Source organism: Phycodurus eques, chromosome 2, assembly GCF_024500275.1.
Source record: "Phycodurus eques isolate BA_2022a chromosome 2, UOR_Pequ_1.1, whole genome shotgun sequence".
In the NCBI taxonomy this organism is placed as follows: domain Eukaryota; kingdom Metazoa; phylum Chordata; class Actinopteri; order Syngnathiformes; family Syngnathidae; genus Phycodurus; species Phycodurus eques.
This window is the reverse complement of record NC_084526.1, coordinates 10,386,193-10,406,154: the sequence shown is the minus strand read 5'-3', so window position 1 is coordinate 10,406,154 and position 19,962 is coordinate 10,386,193. Positions and strand designations below refer to the sequence as shown.

The window sequence follows — 19,962 nt, the reverse complement described above, 5'->3', positions numbered from 1 at the left end:
GGGACCACCACTCCAGTCAGCCAATCCAGAGGCACTGTCCCCGATGTCCACGCGATGTTGCAGAGGCGTGTCAACCAGGACAACCCCACAACATAGAGAGCCTTGAGGAACTCCGGGCGAATCTCATCCACCCCCGGGGCCCTGCCACCGAGGAGCTTTTTAACCACCTCGGTGACCTCAACCCCAGAGATAGGAGAGCCCGCCTCAGAGAACCCAGACTCTGCTCCCTCATGGGAAGGCGTGTCGGTGGAATTGAGGAGGTCTTCGAAGTATTCTCCCCACCGATTCACAACGTCCCGAGTCAAGGACAGCAGCGCCCCATCCCCACTATACACAGTGTTGATGGTGCACTGTTTCCCCCTCCTGAGACGCCGGATGGTGGACCAGAATTTCCTCGAAGCCGTCCGGAAGTCGTTCTCCATAGCCTCACCGAAATCCTCCCACACCCAGATTTTTTCCTCAGCGACCACCAAAGCCGCATTCCGGTTGGCCAGCCTGCGGTCGGTCGCCTCGGCAATAGAGGCGCGGAGCATGGTCCGCTCGGACTCAATATTCCCCGCCTCTCCCAGGACGTGGGTGAAGTTCTGTCTGAGGTGGGAGTTGAAACTCCTTCTGACAGGGGATTCTGTCAGACATTCCCAGCAGACTCTCACAATACGTTTGGGCCTGCCACGTCGGACTGGCATCTTCCCCCACCATCGGAGCCAACTCACCACAAGCTGGTGATCAGTTGACAGCTCCGCCCCTCTCTTCATCCGAGTGTCCAAGACATGCAGCTGCAAGTCCAATGACACGACCGCAAAGTCGATCATCGACTCGGGTTCTGATCGGGGGGGGGTTACTCCCAATCACTCCCTTCCAGGTCTCACTGTCATTGACCACGTGAGCATTGAAGTCCCCCAGCAGAACGATGGAGTCCCCAGCGGCAGCGCTCTCCAGCACCTCCTCTAAGGACTCCAAAAAGGGTGGGTACTCTGAACTGCTGTTTGGTCCATAGGCACAAACAGCAGTGAGGACCCGTCCCCCCACCCGAAGGCGGAGGGAGGCTACCCTCTCGTCCACCGGGGTGAACCCCAACATACAGGCGCCGAGCCGGGGGGGAAATAAGTATACCCACACCTGCTCGCCATTTGTATATATTTCTAATACTGGATTTTTACTGACTTTATTTAGTTGCCAAAGACAAAATATTAGAAACAGCTCTCCGTATAATGCAGTGCACATTTGGTGCAACATCCAAGTGCACATTTAGAGTAGATACACATGCCTATCAAAAAGTTCAACCTTGGTTCCATTGGACAATAACACATTTTCCAACTTGTGTCTGGAAGATTTTGTTATGGTCCAAAGAAACCAAGGTTGACGTTTTTGGCCTTTATTCCAAAAGGAATGTTTGGCACAAACACAACACTGCTCATGACAAGAAAAAAAACGAAAAAAACACCATACCTAAAGTATAGCATGGTAGCGGCAGCATCATTATTTGGGGTTGTTTTTCTTCAACTGGAACTGAAGGCTGAGTGATGGTAGATGGAATTATAAACAGTTCACAATAGCAGTCAGTATTAACACAAAACCTTTAGGCCCCTGATAGTAAACAAAACAATTTCAGGAAAAGCCTGCTAGAACATCTGACATGTATTTGGTGTTAATCAGAGGCACTTTATAGGTGTCAGGTGTGTGTTGATTCTGTTTGAATGTGATAATCCTGAACACAGCCGCATCCCCAGTTATGAGCGTGCGTACACACACAATATCTCAGTTGTTTATTTTCCATCCATCCATTTTCTGAGCCGCTTCTCCTCTCTAGGGTCGCGGGCGTGCTGTAGCCTATCCCAGCTATCATCGGGCAGGAGGCGGGGTACACCCTGAACTGGTTGCCAGCCAATCGCAGGGCACATACAAACAAACAACCATTCGCACTCACAGTCATGCCTACGGGCAATTTAGAGTCTCCAATTAATGCATGTTTTTTGGGATGTGGGAGGAAACCGGAGTGCCCGGAGAAAACCCACGCAGGCACGGGGAGAACATGCAAACTCCACACAGGCGGGGCCGGGGATTGAACCCCGGTCTCCAGAACTGTGAGGCTGACGCTCTAACCAGTCGTCCACCGTGCCGCCAGTTGTGTATTTTATTAATTTTATTTATATGATTTATAATAGGTCACTGATGGTGTAATGGTACACTCGCCTGACTTTTGTGCAGGCAGTGTGGGTTCAGTTCCCACTCAGTGACGGTGTGAATGTGGGTGCGAATGGTTGTCCGTGTCTATATGTGCCCTGCGACTGACTGGCGACCAGTTCAGGGTGTAGTCCGCCTTTCGCCCGAAGTCAGTTGGGATAGGCTCCAGCGCCCCACGACCCTAACCAGGATAAGCGGTGTTCAAAATGGCTGGATTTATAATAGGCGGCATGGTATACGACTGGTTAGAGCGTCTGCCTCACAGTTCTGAGGACCTGGGTTCAATCCCCGGCCCCACCTGTGTGGAGTTTGCATGTTCTCCTTGTGCCTGCGTGGGTTTTCTCCGGGCACTCCGGTTTCCTCCCACATCCCAAAAACATGCATGGTACGTTAATTGACAACTCTAAATTGCCCGTAGGTGTGAATGTGAGTGCGAATGGTTGTTTATTTGTATGTGCCCTGCGATTGGCTGGCAACCAGTTCAGGGTGTACCCCGCCTCCTGCCCAATGATAGCTGGGATAGGCTCCAGCACACCCGCGACCCTAGTGAGGAGAAGCAGAAAATGGATGGAGGGATGAATGATTTATAATATATCATGAGCAGTGTTGTGTTTGTGCCAAACATACCTTTTGGAATAAAGGCCAAGTTATCGTCCGATTACACCAAGGTTGAACTTTTTGAATAGGCATGTGTATCAACTCTAAATGTGCACTGCATTACACTGAGAGCTGTGTCTAATATTTTGTCTCTGTCAACTAAACAATGTCAGCAAAAATACAGCATTAGATATATATATATATATATATATATATATATATATATACATATATATATATATACACACACACACACACATATATATATCATCATCTATTAGATATCTGCCATTCCTCCTTGCAGATCCTCTCCAGTTCTGTCAGGTTGGATGGTGAACTATGGTGGTGGGCACCCATTTTCAGGTCTTTCCAGAGATTCTCAATTGGGTTTAAATAAGGGCTCTGTCTGGGCCATTCAAAAACAGTCACGGAGTTGTTCTGAAGCCCCTCCTTTGGTATTTTAGCTGTGTGCTTAGGGTCATTGTCTTTTTTTTAAGGTGAACCTTCAGCCTCGTCTGAGGTTCTGAGCACTCTGGAGAAGGTTTTCATCCAGAATATCACCGTACTTGGCCGCATTAAACTTTTCTTTGATTGGAACCAGTCGTCCTGTCCCTGCAGCTCAAAAACACACCCACAGCATGATGCTGCCACCACACCATGCTTCACTGTTGGGACTGCATTGGCCAGGTGATGAGCAGTGCCACTTAAAATTAAGGCCCACAATTTCTATCTTGGTCTCATCAGACCAGAGAATCCTATTTCTCACCATCTTGGAGGCCTTCAGGTGTTTTTTTTAAGCAAACTTCAAGCGGGCTTTCATGTGCCTTGCACTGAGGAGAGGCTTCCGTCGGGCCACTCTGCCATAAAGCCCCGACTGGTAGAGGGCTGCAATGATGGTTGACTTTCTAGAACTTTCTCCAAGCTCCCGACTGCATCTCTGGAGCTCAGCCACAGTGATCTTTGGGTTCTTCTTTACCTCTCTCACCAAAGCTCTTCTCCCCCGATTGCTCCGTTTGGCCGGAAGGCCAGGTCAAGAAATGGTTCTTATCGTCCCAAACGTCTCCCATTTAAGGATTATGGCGGCCACTGTGGTCTTAGGAACCTTAAGTGCAGCAGAATTTTTTTGTAGCCTTGGCCAGATCTGTGCCTTGCCAGAATTCTGTCACTGAGCTCTTCAGTTAGTTCCTTTAACCTCATGATTCTCATTTGCTCTGACATGCACTGTGAACTGTAAGGTCTTATATAGACAGGTGTGTGGCTTTCCTAATCAAGTCCAATCAGTATAATCAAGCACAGCTGGACTCCAAAGAAGGTATAGAACCAGTTTAAGGATGATCAGAAGAAATGGACAGCACCTGAGTTAAATATATGAGTGTCACAGCAAAGGGTCTGAATACTTATGGCTTTGTGATATTTCAGTTTTTCTGAAAACATTTCAGCAAACATTTGAACAATTAATTTTTTTTTCTGTCAATATGGGGTGCTGTGTGTACATTAATGAGGGAAAAATATAACAAATGATTTTAACAAATGGCTGCAATATAACAAAGAGTGAAAAATTTAAGGGGGTCTGAAAACTTTCCGCACCCACTGTGTATATATATATATTATTGTCATATATATTATATGACCTTTAGTTGCCAAAGACATAATATTAGAAACAACTCTCAGTATAATGCAGTGCAGAGCGCAAACTATAACCAAATACAGAAATGTTGTGACATATTTGGCGACAAGATGTTAAAAAAATAGAATTATTTTCTTATTATGCAGGTGTATTATAAACAACAACCCCCGCCCCCTAAAAAAGTTACTAAAGCAGGATAATTAAATGTGTGTGAAAACAGTGCATGTTTGTGATGTTCAATAAATTCAGACGTCACCACCACGTTTACATCACATACTGTACTGTGCAGTAATTTGCATTTTACATGGGTCATACCAGCCTTCATAATTTCCACTTTACAGATACATCTGGAAGGGAACAATGCTTTACATTTGTACATCAGCCAAGCTTTTTATGTGGCCAATCCTTGTGGTGCTCTGAATTTAAGGCTGCAATCCATGGACGTCCTGTCACCAATTTATGTTTTCCTCCCAGGAGATGCTTTGCCAGGCCTTCATTGCATCCACCTTCACTCACTCCTTGTTTGTGGTTCTTGATACCTTTACTTTTGTGTTCAGTAAGTGAAAAGTATACAATATAGAAATATTAATTGTCCAATTATTTTTAATTATACAGTATATCAGTGTTTTGTAGGTACTATTTAGGTACTATTTACTCTATGATATATATAAAAAAAAATCCTTTCAGGCGCATGAGCTTGAAAAACAATGGCAGCAGCAGCTGCAAAAGAGCGATTTATAATTATTAATAACTTAAAATGACCCAAAATTAGATAATTAAAATAAATACAAATTGGTGTGTAACTGAGCAAGTTGTTTGAGGGCTCTTTTGAAGTAGCCAAGGGATCACTTGTTTTTATTTCCTTTTACAAGTTATTCCCCTGCCTTGCTTTAGGCGATCTATCGCGCCTATTTCTATGCTCGGCTCAGCTTCTCGTGCGCGCGGACCCTGCTCGTTCTTTTCCATCCGCGTGGCCGCGGGTTTGCGTGTGTTCACAAAGCAGGATTCCACCTGGGAGAAAAAAATGAAGTCTAAAGACGTTGTTGAAGTTATCAAAGGCATGGACGAAGAGATTGACACCGCCGCGGACCTTAAGCCGTCAAAGGTGACTTTTAAATCCAAATAGCTCGTGAATGCGTCGTGTTCCCGACTGCTTCCACACTTGACAACATGTGGTGCGGCATGCTACATACAATTTTGGATTAACGGCCAGCCAAAATGTGACACGTTTGGTCAGAATTAGCTCTCGAAAAAACGCGGCTATTAGACCAAATGTTCTGAGTATTGCGCATAACAACAATATAAAGTCAGAAAACGTCTTTTTGTCGCCGAGTTAGGGTTGCACACACATTAGCATTGTAGCCTAGCAAGAAGATCACGTTGAAAGGCCTAGTGAAGAGCAGATCTTTAAACCATGCGGACACCGGAAGTCGACTGCGGAAAATCTTTCTCAACGTACACGAGCACAGTGGAGCTGCGTTTTCGTCGCATTCTGAGGACGTTACCGTTACGACCCATTAAAAAAATAGGAAGTAGGACATACGTATTTGTAATTTTAGTGGTTATTGAAGATCAGCATTTGTCACATCTTTGCGATGGCGGTATGTCGCAACAAATGCTTATCAGGAATTTGCCTAAATTTTATTTGTGAAATCTTTGTTTTTTTTGTAACTGAAACGCCATAACCATAGTAATTTGCGTTAGAGGTAGATTGAAGTCTATTGTTGCAAACAATCTTAATTTCTACTGGCAGCCTCGTGAAGCATGTTTTTATTCTAAGAAAAAACTATAACCGTGATTTTTTTCATTGGGTAGATTACAGTATTATGCTGTGAACAAACTTTTTTGTCTTTTAAGTCTGACCATAAAAGAGTTCTGGTAAAAGAAAAATACCATGTTGTTTTGCATTAGTGGTAAATTAGTCTATTTTATGTTGCAAACAAACATTTTTTTTTTAAACTGTAAAACAATCAAAACAATAACGATGAGATTTTGCATTAGAAGTATGATGCTGTGTATTTCTTCTGGCCTTGAAGTCTGACCTTAAACGCGTTCTAGTAAGAATAAAACCAATTGTTGTTTTGCATTAGTGATAGATTACTCTATTATGTTGTGAACAAACCAAAATTCTATTGTCACCCTTGTAAAAAAAAAAAAAAATTTTTATAGGTATATTAATCACATTTATTGTCATGCATACATGCATGTTCATGACAATAAAGGTGATTCTTCTTCTTTTAAAGCCCCTCCTGGAAGCTGTCACCTTTTAGTGGTAAAGGGGTTTGTGTGTCCCAATGATCCTTGGAGCTAAGTTGTCTGGGGCTTCACGCCCCTGGTAGGGTCACCCATGGCAAACAGGTCCTAGGTGAGGGACCAGACAAAGCACGGCTCCAAAAAACCCTATGAAGAAAGAAACAAATGGATATAGGTTTCCCTTGCCCGGACGCGGGTCACCGGGGCCCCTCTCTGTGGCTGGTTGGCACAGCCCGAAAGGGTAACGTGGGTTAGTCTAGTCCTTTAAATTGATCAGTGAACTTATTTGCTGACTTTATTAGTGTTACCCGTTTTATGCTTATTTTACGTTTATTATTTTTCCTTTTTTTTTTTACTGCACCTTTTAAAGAGCATAGTCATGCAAGAATGTGGACTAAAGATCTTTAACCAATTAAATGCTATTTTCTAAACATAAAGATCAAATCCAAGGATGGCAAGAAACTGAAGAAGAAGAAGAAGATGCAGGAGGAAGAAGAAGAGCCGGACTGTGAAAGTCCTGTACCAAAAAAGAAAAAGAAAAAAGACAAGCCGGCAGAGGACCAAGTCATTGGCCAAATAGATGAAGCCACCGACGCGAATGGCCACACTGATATTTCTGAGCCACCAACGAAAAAGAAGAAAAAGAGCACAGAAGCAGTCAAGGAGGAGGTTAGTACTGGTGTAGTCTTACAAAGTGGTGTAACGAAACCAAATTGTAATCCTGTTTTTTTCTTTGTTTTTACATTTTCTTGGTTTTAGATGAAAAAGAAGCAAAAGAAAGCAGTCGTTGAAGCTGAAATCAACGGACATTCCATGCCAGAGACACCAGCTCCAACCCCCAACCAGACACCATCTCAGTCAGACGACTCAACCAGTGAGAGTGAAAAAGAAACTTTAAGACTGGTAATTCTATATATTTCTGTTAAGATGTCATACTTGTACAGAAGTAACAGTAGTCTTTAATAGTTTGTTTTCTCCTAAATATTTAACTGGAGGTCATTTAATTTTCACATCATTGACCTTCTCATTTAGTCTTTTTTTTTTTTCTTCATTTCGAAAGCTGTCTCATTTAATTTACGGTTTCTAATTGTTTAGGAGGAAACGCCTGAGCAGAAAGAAGGAGCCTTCTCCAACTTCCGAATCTCTGAAGGCACCATTCAAAAACTTAAAGGTACCAATCCCGTCTACTTTCATGCACTACACAAAAACTGCTGTCAAAAACTAGTGTGAATTGTTGCATGGCTGCGTGGCGCCTGTATTTGATCCAGAAGTTAGTTTTTGAATAAAGGATCCATCCATCCATTTTCTGAACAACTTAGCCTCACTCGGGCCGCAGGTGAGTTGGAGCCTATCCCAGCCGACTTTGGGTGAGAGGCGGTTTACCCCTGAACTGGTCAGGCACTTCTGTTCCCCTGTGCGCATCATGCAATGTATATCTCTTATTCTCGCCCATCAAACCCACTTGACAGGCAGTAGGCAGCGATATTGTGATACAGTGAATATTGTGACATCCCTAGGAGTTACACTAACTTGCGGTGGAAACGAACCAAAGACTCATTACTGCTTGTCTGTTACGATCACTTGGTAATCAGTTTCTGTGCTCTGCCATCCCATTTTTTTCTTGGCCTTCATGCTGTCATTTCTCTCATTCTTTCAGCTCGGGGAGTTTCTTACCTTTTTGACATTCAGGTCCAGACGTTTGATTCTGTATATGATGGGCATGATGTACTTGCCCAAGCCCGCACAGGAACAGGAAAGACTTTTTCCTTTGCCATCCCACTGGTGGAGAAGCTCCAGATGGATGGATTGGAGCGGGCAAGAGGCCGTCCTCCCAAGGTGTGCACACTTTAAAACATTATTTTGCTGTTATCGTGTCCTTTGACCTTATCACAGAGAGATCAGAACCTGTTAAAATATTTGTATTGAATGATTTTTTTCCCACATCCGTCTGCAGGTGTTGGTGTTAGCGCCCACCAGAGAGTTGGCTATCCAGGTCACTAAGGACTTCAAAGACGTCGCCAGGAAAGTGAACATTTGCTGTTTCTATGGAGGCAGCTCGTACAACCCACAGAGTAAGTCTTCTGCAAACATGCACGCACACTTAAAATCTAGTTGGGTGTAAAGTGTTGAAGTACTAGTTCAATAGCAAACTAAAAAAAGACACCAATGAAAAAAAAATACTTATTTTGTGCAGGTCTTTTGTTGTTATGCTACTAACAGCTATGAATGTTCTTTTTTTTCTTTCCCTTCTTACAGTTGAAGCTATCCGTAATGGGATTGATATCTTGGTTGGAACTCCTGGTCGTATTAAAGATAACATTCAGAATCATAAACTTGACCTCACAAAACTGCAGCATGTGGTTCTGGATGAAGTGGACCAAATGCTGGACATGGGATTTGCTGAGCAAGTGGAAGAAATTCTAGCCTCCTCCTATAAGAAAGGTATTCGTTTACTGTTTGATTTAGATGTAAAATGCTGAAATGAAAGTTTAGCGAATTTAAATTCAACCATGAGAAAATCTGATGTTCAGCATTCAGAAAATTGTTCGTTCTTTGAGATATGAAAAACAGTTTTTGAAAAGGCAAGTAGTCATGTTTAGTGCTGTAAATGTTTGCAGCGTTAGTTGAGGACAGTGTAACCAATACAGGTTGTCTCATGAATTGTATTAGTGATAATTACATCCAAAACATGGTAATCATGCCCTTTTTATGATTACATTGATGAACAGTCCATTTTGAGATGTTCTTCCACCTCAGATATTTTAATGGAGTTGATCAGTTTCAGGTTTAACCTGTTGCATCAAAATTTCTTAGCTTTAAAGGCAATTTTAAAGTAACATTTTAAGATTGGAGTGAAAAAGTAAGTGTACCACTATTAAAATTGAGATGTAAAAAAGCAATTGTTTTCTGAAGATGACAACAGTGCCTATTGTGTGTGCGTTCCACACCAGATGGCGATTCCAACCCCCAGACTCTCCTGTTTTCGGCCACCTGCCCCCCATGGGTCTACAATGTGGCCAAGAAATACATGAGGCCCGATTGCAAGCATGTTGACCTGATTGGCAAGAAAACACAGAAAACCGCAACAACTGTGGAAGTAAGTGTGGGTGTGTGCCCATATAGTCAAAGCAAGTGAAGTGTTGTGGGTTAGGAGGGTCATACTTTGCGGTCTGTAGGACAACATGAGCTACAGCGACGCAGGCCTCTGCTATGGCAACTTGTCTGCTCAACGAGTTCAGATGAAGATTTTAATTAGTTCCCATTAAACAATTGATTGATTTAATTTTCCCTATGGTCAGATGCCCATCCCTAGTCTGTACAACAGAAATATAAACTGTCACTAAACAGCATATACATGGCCTACTCTATGCAGCATCTGGCCATAGCCTGCCATTGGTCACAGCGTGCGGCAGTGATAGGAGACGTGATCCAGGTGTACAGCGGCAGCCAGGGCCGAACCATCATCTTCTGTGAGACCAAGAAAGAGGCCAATGAACTTTCCATGAATACATCTATCAAACAGGTAAGCCATGTGCACTTAACATATAGCCACTAGTTTGCATCTCATAATTATTATGCTGAATACTGTGTTCCCCTGCTATATTTGTTTGTTTGTTTGTCTTAAGCAGTCTTTTTGTATTGTTTTTTACATTACATTTAGTTACTGTAATGCCCTGAAATGTGGGAAAAGAGAGCTACAGTCGCCAATGCACTTTTCAGTCATTTTTTTAATGCTGGGAGAAGAATAAAACATACACAAAATGAGCTGTGGGCTGATGTCCTACACCATCCCACCAGACCCTGTCTCTTAAAGGCACATGGATGTAGTTAGACACTACTGTATGTATGTCAAATACTGTGTAAATGAATTTAAATGAATGTAAAGCGAGTGGTGTTTTTTTTTTTTTTTAATGTATTTATTTTTTTAAAATTTTATTTTATATCGTCACTCTAATGCAGATTTTCACACTACGAGTGAGTGAAATGCTTTCCCTGTGGTGAAGGGGTTCACTCTAACAAGAATCATTGAGTGTTTTAAGAGCTGTCCACATCACAGTTTATGCAATTCAATAGTCTAATTTGAACGAAATTTTGGTTTGTCAAAATGGTTAGAAACTGTCATGTTTTGGATCTTTTCCATGTGGGTCATGTGACAGCATTAAAAAAAAAAATGTTTGGATGCTCAGCTCATTTGTTTTAGTTATTGCTGATTGAATTTTATTCATCAACCATTTGCATCTGTGTTAAGCTTGTTTCAGAAGTATAATATTCATGTGTTGTGTGTGTGTGTGTGTGTGTGTGTGTATAAAACATCTCTCCAGAGTACCCAGTCCCTCCATGGTGACATTCCTCAGAAACAGAGGGAAATGACACTGAAAGGCTTCCGGAACGGATCCTTTGAGGTTTTGGTGGCCACCAACGTGGCGGCCCGCGGTTTAGATATCCCTGAAGTTGACCTGGTGGTTCAGTGTTCTCCACCCAAGGTGTGACATGCTGTTAAACTGAACTTTCATTTCATGGTAAACTTGTCCCATTACACATTTCAATGAAACTGTTTTCATCATCTCATCTACACTTGTCAGGATGTGGAATCGTACATTCATCGCTCAGGGAGAACTGGCAGAGCTGGAAGGACTGGAATGTGCATCTGTTTCTACCAGAGGAGAGAGGAGGATCAGCTACGCTATGTGGAAAACAAAGCTGTATGTGTCCTCCGTTAGACCAAAAAGTATCAAAATAGCTTTGAGAAGCGATGCTACATGGAAACTTCCAGTAAAACAATTGCTGATTGTGTCAAGGCAAGCTGAGATGTTGATTATGAAGTTAAAAGTGAATGTATTTGCTTTTGATGCAGGGCATCACGTTCAGACGAGTTGGTGTTCCCACTGCCAATGACATCATCAAGTCATCGAGCAAGGATGCTCTAAGGTGTGTTCGGAGCATAATAGGAGTAAGTCTGTGCAAATTATGGAGGCAAATGTGTTGCATCTGGAGATTTTCAAACAATGACTTCCTTCTGTTGTCTTTTGGAATATAACACTGCTCATGTGGAATTGTCATATTTGAATCAGTTTTTTATTATTTTATCCAGGTTGCTAGACTCTGTTCCAGCGGTAGCCATTGAATACTTCAGAGAGTCCGCCGAGAAACTGATAGAGGAGAAAGGAGCAGTGGACGCGCTGGCTGCTGCCTTGGCACACATTTCTGGAGCTACAAGTTTGGAGCAGCGGTCACTGCTCACCTCTGATGCTGTAAGTTAAAATGGACACACTGCATATGAAACTACTGTGCTTTTGTAGCCTGCAAATCAGTATTGATGGTTTCTGCTACCATGCGGACTGGGAGGGTAGCAACAATTTGAGATTGATAAAGACTGCAGACCTTGTCTTTTTAAAATGTATGTATTTATTTTATGCAGGCGGCATGGTGGACGACTGGTTAACACATCTGCCTCACAGTTCTGAGGACTGGGGTTCAAATCCCGGCCTGCCTGTGTGGAGTTTGTATGTTCTTCCTGTGCCTGCATGTTTTTTCTCCGGGTACTCCGGTTTCCTCCCACATCCCAAAAACATGCAGGGCAGGCTAATTGAAGACTCTAAATTGCCCATAGGTGTGAATGTGAGTGCAAATGGTTGTTTGTTTATGTGGCCTGCGATTGGCTGTGCCCGGCGACCAGTTCAGGGTGTACCCCGCCTCTCGCCCGAAGATAGCTGGGATAGACTCAAGCACGCCCGCGACCCTAGTGAGGATGAGCGGAAGGGAACAATGAAGATTATTTTACGCAAATTATTTGTGATTCTTAATAATCTTTTTACTTGTTTAGCTCCGAAATTATGTTGTTTCCTGTTTTTTTTCCTCCAGGGTTACACCACCATACAGTTGGTATGTTCTATGGAGATGCATAATCTGGGTTATGCTTGGAAAAACATCAAAGAACAGCTCGGAGAGGATATTGAAAACCACATCCATAGAATGACCTTCATCAAAGGGAGAATGGTACATATCGTGTACTTCAGTGCTTTGCAACCTTCCTCAAATATCTTTTTAAAGTCTCCACGCTTTGAAAGCCACTGACATAGATGATATTAATAATGTTGGTTTTTCCTCCTAAAAGCAAAAAGTCATCATTTTAACAAATGTATTTCCAATAGGGTGTTTGCTTTGACGTCCCACTTAACAAAGTCAAGGAGATTCAGGTAAGAACAGATATATTCTCATACGACACACAAATTAGGAGAAAAATGGTGAATGTTAAATTCCTGCAGGGTAGAATTGCACTGTTAATACCTTGTGTAAACAGGAAAAAAATTGTCTGAATATGAAGGTACTGAAGCTCTATTTGACATAATAGTGGGCAGGTCAACAGTAACAAAATAAAATAACGCTGTCTGACTGATTCCTATTTTGCCTGAAAAATATGAAGAAATATGGCAAATGTAAATTCATGCTAAAGACAGTAAAGTCCAGTCACTAAAAAGGCCTTCTGGGAAAGTACTAAAGTTGTTGAAAAGCCAATGTGGGGCCTTGGGGAACCTTACTGATTTCATTTGCCACGACTGTGTGCAATATTTACTTATTTATGTTTTTTTTTTTTTTTTGTTCAAGGTGCCCAAACTTTATTCTCTTCCTATTTACTTTGTCTCTCGCAGCGCTTTTAGGATGCACAAGTTGTTAAATCAATCAAGTGCGCCAAGAACTATAAATTAGCTTTTTGATGATTAATGGATTACATTGTTTTACTAAATTCCTCAAGATGAATCAGTGATGATTCCCCATTTCTATGCCCTTCAAGGATGTCATAACGATTCGCCCAGCACATAATTTTTTTAAAAGAGCTTAATGGATAGAAAATGATTTAAATGTTATGGTACAGTGGTACCTCTCATTGTTTGTTTGCTTGTTTTTTTTCTTGAGTTTGCGCAAAAAAATTACTTATGAGCGCTAGCTGTCGTGACAGCTTACTTCCCAACAAGCAGCAGTTGGCTAGATGGTGACAATTAAAAAAAAACAGTGCTTCAAGCTCTTGCGTTCCACTGCCTGTTGAAGTGTACTGGAAAACTAAACATTAGACAGGGAATCGTGTAATCAACCAAAACTCCCTTAATTTTGTTTTACAAAAATCTGCTATCTTAATGCAAAATATGATAGACTGGTTAATAAAACTGTCATCAATGTTGCAGTAATTATAATAGAAACCTTTGAACAACTTATTTTAAGAAAGTGTTACGAACACATCTAGACAGATTCCACAATACTCACAGGCATTTTTCTTTAGCCTCTGGGAAAAGCAATAAATATTGCATCTTAGTGCCGTGGTCTTGTGGTATGTCATCAAATTGGTTCCAGTTTTGTCTTCAGGTAGTGTGTGTCTGTATTAAACTGCCCCTGGTGGCCAAGCCATGCACACCAGAAGGGGATCAATGTTCAACAGGGATTAAAGCATGAAATCATTATACACGGTTTATTTCTTTATATTCTATAACTGTTACTTTATACATGTTTTTTGTGCTTTTGGGGGTTGCTAGAACAGAATAATGGTAATCGTATTCTATTTGTAAGTGTGTTTTGAGTTACAAATGTGGTCACGGAATGAATTAAACTTGGCACCGCTGTATTTTGTGTAGTGGTTTAGTTGTGGTCATATTCACAATTTTCTTGTTGCCTCTTGTTGGTCGAATAGGAGGGCTGGAAAGATTGTCGCCGTTGGCAGTTGACAGTGGCCACAGAGCTCCCCGAACTGGAGGAGAAGCAGCACAATAGCGGCGACAGAGGAGGAGAAAGAGGAGGAAGATTCCGAGGTGGCCGGAGTTTTGGGGGAAGCGGTAGGCGTGGTGGTAATGGGTTCCGCAGAGGCAGCGGCGGTAATGGCAGAAACAGAGGCGGACAGAAACGCAGTTTCAGCCAAGCGTTTTGATCGCTAAACCGCCAAACATTTGGACTAATGGGGCTGGCAGTGTTTTTTATTGGCTGTCAATTAAGAGCCATATTTAGCCGGTAAAACTCCCCTTGATGATACAATGGTGTGAGGTATTCATAAAATGTATTTAAAGCATATGTGCAACATAACACATAAGCAGGTTCTTTCTTTTGAAAATAAATTGCAATGCCTGTTTTCTGAGTAACTACCATCTACTAGCACCTCACATTGGACCAATGGCACCCATTTGTTATAAGACTTAGCTCCAACTCAACTGACACAATTGAAAGTTCACTTTACAAATCAATATCTTACTGAAATCCGAAGTGAACGCTAAGTGTACGGGAACATCTTATTACTTAGCATTTGGGGAAAAGTGGCGTCGAGGGGCTCTCATGTGGGAGGTATATAGTTTGTACCCCCACCCTTGGGGAGGAGTGATCATGGTTATCAACCTTTATAGTGGTGGAGTCTCTTGTGCTGCCCTACCTCAACTAAAACATTCTCCCCAAAATATATTGGATGATTGCTTTGCAATTGCCTCTTTTTACTGCCTGTGTTTGACTGCTCCTCTTAATTTCAGTGAAGTGTTCATTAAAAAAGGTCAACCACAGTTGTTTCTTCAATAAATGTAACAACATACATACTGTACATCAAACACACAACACTGACAACAGCAATATTGTAAGTAGCCTTTGAAAGAAAACCCCACAATGGATTCCGCGGCAACTGATAGAACTTGAATTTGCCGAAAATACACTGACAAGCCATTAGCTTCTGGGACCTTCACACAAAGTTAAAGCACATCAGCGCTGTGTGAAAGACAATGAGGTGTGACGAAAAGAACACTTACCTATTGTGAAACCTGGAGGAGGCTGTTGTGGTGTGTTCTGAGGATGCTTTGCACTGGGTGTATTGAATCTGCAGTATACAATGAAATCTCAACACTACGTAGACATTCTGGAGCAAAATGGGTTGCCAAGTGACAGAAAGCTTGGTCTCAGCTGCAGAGTGCCAACTCGTAACAGGGTGGTGTCCCAAAACAGATGAAAAGACCTGAGAATGGCTAAGAGTGGCCTTATATGATCTACTGGAATAAGTCTCAAACATTTATGAAAGTAGAAGAATGTGGTATATGATTGGAGGGCCCAAGAAAATATTATTTTCATTTTGTGTCAATATTAAGGGGACAAAAATGAGGTTTCCCCCCCTCCTACTATATAGTTTAACAAATTAAATGAATATGAATAAAGGGTAAACCCTTATATTTTTATGGCAACAACAAAAACTCAAAAAAGTTGTTTTCTAATATTTTATTGCATTACATTGAAAACAATCTCTTATCAAACAATTGTTTAAAACAATGTTAGATTATGTTCAACAGTAAAAGTCAAATATTTCTCCCACCTATGTGCAAAAGTTGCATTTTAAATCCATTTTCAGGAGTGGACTTGAGATTCCAGTGAGTAATGAATCACTTCACAGTCCCAGAAAAATCTAAACATTTAAGTACAATCACATTAGACTCAAACAGAAGTATATTACAAATGATGAAGTCACACTGATTTTTCTATGCATGTTTATGTATGAATGTATCTTTTCCCATCTGTGACTCAGGGTACAAAGTTGATACTGTATATCAGATGAAACTATTTCGGAATGCTTGTTAGAACTTTCGACTTTGGCTTCTGATAACAGAGTAAAGCAAAGAAGGTCAGCAATGAGTAACAAATATTGTACAATCCCGTGAGACAGTCCTTGTCAACTACAAGTCATCACTTGTGATGCTAAGTCCACTGGTGTGATGGTTCTCTAGAGTCAAGTCATCGTCTTCATCCTGGGCACACGAAGAGACATGAACACACAGAAAGACATAAAATGAGCAGATGACAATGTCACTTTTTTGATCTAAAAATGATAATGTTATCTAAATCTAGATCAGGGGTGGACAAATGCTTCAGCTATTTTTAAAACAGACAGATGGGCTAGGTCATTTAAAAAATAAGTAAAACAAGAAAGGTGAAATGAATATGCAATATTTAAAATTATTTTAACAATATATTGAATGATAATTTTCCCTCCATGCATCCATCCATTTTCTTCTACGCTTATCCTCACTAGGGTGATGGGTATGCTGGAGCCTATCCCAGCTAACTATCGGGCAGGACGCGGGGTACAACCCTAACTGGTTGCCAGCCAATCGCAGGGCACATACAAACCATTCACACTCACATTCATACCTATGGGCAATTTAGAGTCTTCAATTAACCTACCATGCATGTTTTGGGGATGTGGGAGGAAACCGGAGTACCCGGAGAAAACCCACGCAAGCACGGGGAGAATATGCAAACTACACAGGTGAGGTCGCATTTGAACCCGTGTCCTCAGAACTGTGAGGTGGATGTGCTAACCAGGTGTCCACTGTGCCGCCCATGATAATTTTCCTGAACTTTTATTTTCATTTATTCATAATTACACTTGAATTAACCTTATGTTTTTGGTACACAAAAAAAGGTCCATGGGTCAATGTGACCTGCAGCGTATATTCAATCATAACATTTCTGTGATTATTAGAAAATCCTAACTATATGTGAAATATTTGTTGTATAACATTTGCACTGTATACTGTCTATATTGCAATTGTGTAAATTGGATATTTTTACCCTCCTATAACCCTTGTCAATACTACATTTAATTTACCATGTAAATTGTAAAAAGATGTGTAGCCTTTTTTTTACATTTGCAAAATGTTTTTTTCTTGAGTTTAAAACGACAACGAACTGTGTCTTTGTTAACAGTTGCTGAACTCTTAAAAAAAAAAAAAAAAAACTAAACGTAAATCCAAACGGGTATGGGTGGGCATCGCAACCCACTGACCCGAATTTCGCTCGGGGTAGGGGGTACGTCATTCGAGGCGATAAAATTTCCATCCGCCCCACCGTCGACGATTAGTATTCAAGGGGCCTCGTCAAAGCCTAATGTGCAACAACACACCTTTGCAAACCACTGATCTAATCAGACGGCAGTTAATATGGATGTTGGGGTTGTAATTGCGTGTCTTGCTTACATCGTCTTTTGATTTGTAGTCCTTCTCCGTGCTGCGGTATGACACCACATGGATCAAAGTGTAGACCCTGTAATCAAATGAAACTCAATTAGATCAGTGCTTGCCACCATATCTGAGGCCCTTTTTAAAAATGTAAATAACAATACAAAATGTTTGGTGTTGAGAAGGAACCGTGTATGTTTGTGTGTACCTGTGATACAACATGGCAATAAACTGGACGAGGAGAAGGATTGCAAAAGAGAACAGAAACATCAAGCTGAGAGGCTCCACCTGTCAAGATAAAAATGGCATAGAATGGCATTAAATAGGACAGCTCACCATGATGTTACGTGTTCTTCCAGGTGGCAAAACACTAAGCGTTCTCTGATGACACTACTAGTTTACATGTTTACTTCCATGTCATTTGACAAAGGCAGAGTGAAAAAAAAAAACAAGGTATGAATGCACTATTTTCTTTTTTGGGGGGAATTGGTATGGGAAGTATACTCTACTGCCTTAAGTTTGAATGTGTGAAGTGTCAGTCGTGACATACATTACAGAGATGGGTTAGGACTCGAGTCAAATGACTTGACTCGAGTGTCCAGTTTTATGACTCGCGTCTTGCTTGCCAAATACTTAAGACTTGAATTGACTTTAACTACGTGACTTGACAAGTAATCTCGTTTAGAGTTGGAATTCTACATTTTAACTGAGACAGTAGGCCTCTTTTTTTTTTTTTTAAAGTTAGAAACGTTTTTTTTTCTTTTTTGGGTGTGGGTGGGGGGGTCATTCGTGCCAACTTGGCAACACAGTCTACGTTATTACGCACTTGGCAGTGCGACGTAGCCACCTGCATGAACAACGATGGACGCAGCTCTAAAGATAAATACAATTTGGATTCAAGAATTATATTGACGACGAAGTATACAAAAACAGGATGGCAACCTGCATGGCTTGGAACTCGCGCATTAAAGACAACAACGACGTCGAACTTCATCCTTCACTACAAAACTCACAAAGGTAAGCTAATTTATCAGTTTAGCTAGCTGGTAAAACATGTTTCATAAACTAGTTTCGGACGATTAAAAATAAAGATGCTTTCATAGTGAACGTTTCAGTACAGCTAAGTAACTTTACTAGGGGTGGTACGCTTGATGATAATTGTCGGAACCTTTCGTTTCGGTTCGTAGGGACGCAAAAGTCTCTCTTTCGCTCTCTATCTCTCAGGCACTCTAGGGCAGAAAATAGCCCCTAAAATATAATGCCAACCGCTGAATGCAGAAATGAAGCGGCGTTGCTAATGTAGTGGAGATTTCGAAAAAAGTTGCGGAGGCGTTTGCGGCCATGACGAAAGAGCTAGAAGATGCCAGGTGCGTTATAGGTCTACCGTATCGGATCACAGTGCAAAAATTTTGTTAGCAAATGCATTCCAATATGACTCAGTACAGTACAAATTAGGAGCAGCTACGTGTGAATATAATTTTCATACTTCTGAACGTGTTTCTTGAAGTGTCACCATTCAAAATGTCATCTGTTGTGTCGGCACTGTGATAAAGCTGTCTGCACTATGTTTTAAAAATTGAGACCACAGCATATGAAACAACCTTTCATCTAATGACAATTGTCAGTTGTCCAAAGTCAGTGCTTTTAAACAAACGAACAAATCTGACTGAATGATTTAATTAATAAAAGGAACACGGGAGGAATGCGGATTTTGTTCACATACATTATTTTTTGAAGGATGCCAACATTTTTATGTCGTGCATTTTTTCCTTAATTATGAATCTCTGTCATTCTCCTTTAGCCCATTAGGTACACATCTAATTATATTTGACCAACAGCAACCAGTCTGGGATTTTGCTTAATTATGTTCTCTTAAGAACCGTAGGAGTTACAAGGCTGTCATCAAAAAGTACACAGCATAGTTTGTTCAGAAATAGAGTTAAATTGAGTTTGAAAAACAACTTTAAAACAATTCAGTGCAATAAATTCAATCATACTCTCGGTTATCGTTCATCTTACTTTTAGAAGGTGTGATTACTATTTTTAGTGTTATGATTTATGGGGAAAGAAACTGTGAAAAAACATTTTATTACCACCCCAATTTAGTGGCGACTTGACTAGCATGATTTATTTTTTTTCTCACAGTGACTTGGGACTTGCTTGAGACCTGAAGGTTATGACTTGAGACTTGCTAGTGACTTGCGCATATTTGACTTACTCCAACCTCTGCTACATGAGGTAAACTGCTTGGGTGGGAGACCCAACACTAGCTTTAATTTACATTTAAACGGGTAAATTGATTCAGGAATTCATTAGACAATATGGAAATTCAGA

At 41.2% G+C, this 19,962-nt stretch overlaps 3 protein-coding genes across 7 annotated transcripts in view; 2 read left to right on the top strand and 1 right to left on the bottom strand.

Annotated features, from left to right (window-relative positions):
• Positions 1-5,358: 5,358 nt before the first annotated feature.
• On the top strand, positions 5,359-15,192 carry ddx21 (DEAD (Asp-Glu-Ala-Asp) box helicase 21). Its single transcript, XM_061666581.1, has 16 exons — positions 5,359-5,513; positions 7,100-7,330; positions 7,421-7,564; positions 7,757-7,832; positions 8,319-8,497; positions 8,616-8,733; positions 8,918-9,103; positions 9,613-9,758; positions 10,035-10,184; positions 10,984-11,145; positions 11,245-11,364; positions 11,517-11,590; positions 11,754-11,913; positions 12,524-12,658; positions 12,814-12,858; positions 14,343-15,192. The coding sequence occupies exons 1-16, from the start codon at positions 5,433-5,435 to the stop codon at positions 14,574-14,576; spliced, it is 2,241 nt and encodes a 746-aa protein (XP_061522565.1). The 5' UTR covers positions 5,359-5,432; the 3' UTR covers positions 14,577-15,192.
• Positions 15,193-15,877: 685 nt separating this feature from the next.
• The window catches only part of chs1 (chitin synthase 1), a 29,260-nt gene continuing 25,175 nt past the window's right edge, over positions 15,878-19,962 (bottom strand). For all 4 annotated transcript variants that reach the window (XM_061666553.1, XM_061666560.1, XM_061666545.1 and 1 more), the window contains 3 exons: positions 17,837-17,916; positions 17,647-17,713; positions 15,878-16,416 (listed from right to left, as the gene is read on the bottom strand). In XM_061666553.1, the coding sequence (XP_061522537.1) occupies positions 16,345-16,416; positions 17,647-17,713; positions 17,837-17,916 (219 nt within the window). In that variant the 3' untranslated portion in view covers positions 15,878-16,344. The remainder of the gene's footprint in view (positions 16,417-17,646; positions 17,714-17,836; positions 17,917-19,962) is intronic.
• Positions 18,428-19,962, top strand: part of LOC133396537 (CUB and sushi domain-containing protein 1-like) — a 620,476-nt gene continuing 618,941 nt past the window's right edge. For both annotated transcript variants that reach the window (XM_061666524.1, XM_061666517.1), the window contains exon 1: positions 18,428-18,645. The gene's annotated coding sequence lies outside the window, so the exon portion shown is untranslated. The remainder of the gene's footprint in view (positions 18,646-19,962) is intronic.